This window comes from Borostomias antarcticus (assembly GCF_949987555.1).
Source record: "Borostomias antarcticus genome assembly, chromosome: 1".
In the NCBI taxonomy this organism is placed as follows: domain Eukaryota; kingdom Metazoa; phylum Chordata; class Actinopteri; order Stomiiformes; family Stomiidae; genus Borostomias; species Borostomias antarcticus.
In genome coordinates, this window is record NC_140234.1 from 35,795,489 (window position 1) to 35,797,988 (window position 2,500).

The window sequence follows — 2,500 nt, forward strand, 5'->3', positions numbered from 1 at the left end:
TGTGGTTGCTGTTGCTTGTTTTTACTCTAGTTGTATTGAGATATGGTTGAAGGATGTTTAGTTTATATGATTTTGTGTTATTGTGGTTTGTTTATTGTTGCATGCTGCCTTGCCATTTGTTCTTTCGCCACCTGTCATCACATCAAGGTCCACAATGGAAGTCTGAGACTGTGCTAACTCCTTCAGCCAATCAATGGAAGAACAGCAAAAAAGTATCTTCCTCTGAGAAACTGTGCATACTCTTGCTTTTGTCTAATTGTTATTAAAAAGTATATTTCTGCAATACTAGATTAAATTAAATGACAAGAAATATATACATGCAGTATGCATAAATATAGAATATACACATACATACATACATACATACATACATACATTCATACATACATACATACATACATACATACATACAGTCTAATGTATACTAATACTCAAATATACATACATACTGTACAGTACATGCACACATCCACAACACACAGTTCAGGCACTGATTATAGAGAATCTGATGGCCGCTGGCACAAAGGAGTGTCTGAACCATTCAGTTTTGCCCCCGGGTGAGATGAGCCTGTGGCTGAAGGTGCTTCTTATCTGCCACAGCTCATAGAGGGGATGTGAGGGTTTGTCCAGAATAGACTTTAGTTTGTCCCTCATCCTCCTCTCCACCACAGACTCCAGGCTGTCCATTTGTTGCCCCACAACAGAGCAGGCCTTCCTCACCAGCTTGTTCAGCTGGTTTGTCTCCCCAGACCTGGTGCTGCCTCCCCAGCAGGCAACGGCAAAGAACAGTCAGTCAGTCAGTCAGCCAGTCAGTCAGTCAGTCAGTCAGTCAGCCACTCCCTCGAGTCCCAGATTTCCATATTGACAGCGGGTAGATCAAGTCTGCTTACGTTTGTATGTAGATCAACTACTCTGCAGAATAGAGAGGACTTCAGGCACTGCTGCAGGTGGCGCTGGCAACAATAGACAGAAAGAGAGGAGGGGGAGAGGGAGAGAGAGGGAGGTGGGCGGAGAGGGAGAGAGAGGGAGGTGGGAGAGAGAGGGAGGTGGGGGAGAGGGAGAGAGAGGGAGGTGGGGGAGAGGGAGAGAGGGAGGTGGGGGAGAGGGAGGTGGGGGGGAGGGAGAGAGAGGGAGGTGGGGGAGAGGGGGAGAGAGGGAGGTGGGGGAGAGGGAGAGAGGGAGGTGGGGGGGGAGGTGGGGGAGAGGGGGAGAGAGAGAGAGGGAGGTGGCGGAGAGGGAGAGAGGGAGGTGGGGGGAGAGGGGGAGAGGGAAAGAGAGGGAGGTGGGGGAGAGGGAGGTGGGGGAGAGGGAGAGAGAGGGAGGTGGCAGAGAGAGGGAGGTGGGGGGGAGGGAGAGAGGGAGGTGGCGGAGAGGGAGGTGGGGGAGAGGGTGAGAGAGGGAGGTGGGGGAGAGGGAGAGAGAGAGAGAGGGAGGTGGGGGAGAGGGAGAGAGAGGGAGGTGGGAGAGAGGGGGAGAGAGAAGTGGGGGAGAGGGAGGTGGGGGAGAGGGAGAGAGGGAGGTGGCGGAGAGGGAGAGAGAGGGAGGTAAAAGGGGGAGAGGGGGAGTGACAGAAAGTGGAAAGAAAGAGATTTGGTGATATCAACTCCGGAAAATGAAAGCTATGAATATCTTAAGTTCTAGTTGAATTATGTGCACACCTGTGAGTTGCACACACACAGCAGCTCAGTTACTGCAGAGGACACACACACACACACACACACACACACACACCTCCTCCACTCCCCCTCTCTTTCGCCCGCCCGCCCCCCACGTTCACCTGAGCAGCAGACGCGCCCCGCCCGTCAAATTTGAAATGACCCCCATATACTCTCTCCCCCTCGTCTCACTCCCCCCTCCAACACCCACCCCCCTCCATCCCTCCAGGTGGCGTTGGAGTCTCTGGACCCCCGCGGCCGGACCCCGCTCCACCTGGCCGTGACCCTGGCTCATCTGGAGTGTGCCCGCGCACTGCTCCAGGGGGGGGCCGACGTCAGCCGGGAGAACCACAACGGGTGGACCGGTGAGACTCTGCTGAGGCCGGCCGTCTGTGTGTGTGTGTGTGTGTGTGTGTATGTGTGTGTGTATGTGTGTGTGTACAGTATGTGTGTGTGTGTGTGCGTGTGTGTATGTGTGAGACCTTTATTGCTACTACTAGGTCGTCCTCCTTATTAGCATGAACTTATTGTGTGTGTGTGTGTGTGTATTTTCTGTTTTCTCATAATTGAAATTTAAAGATGCTTTATTGCCAAGACTGCAGGCTAGCATACAGTACAGTAGTATTGACAAAGCGAAATGACAGTAGAACAATTAATAATGACTTAAGACAATTACATCAATTAGTGTAACTTGAACAACATCACATTTACATTTACCCTGATTTATATCTAAATCATCATAGTAGTAAATTATTGATTAGAACAAAAATAACTTATGTTCTATGTATGTATGTATCTCCCAGGCTGTTGGCCTGGTATCAGACTGAATTGTCAGCTTGTTACAG

At 50.8% G+C, this 2,500-nt stretch overlaps 1 protein-coding gene across 1 annotated transcript in view; it reads left to right on the forward strand.

Annotated features, from left to right (window-relative positions):
• ankrd13b (ankyrin repeat domain 13B) overlaps positions 1–2,500 on the forward strand; it is a gene marked incomplete at both ends in the record, with an annotated part of 32,776 nt that overhangs the window by 9,342 nt on the left and 20,934 nt on the right. Inside the window, one exon of the mRNA XM_084440820.1 lies at positions 1,885–2,020. Coding sequence (XP_084296946.1) covers positions 1,885–2,020 — 136 coding nt within the window. The remainder of the gene's footprint in view (positions 1–1,884; positions 2,021–2,500) is intronic.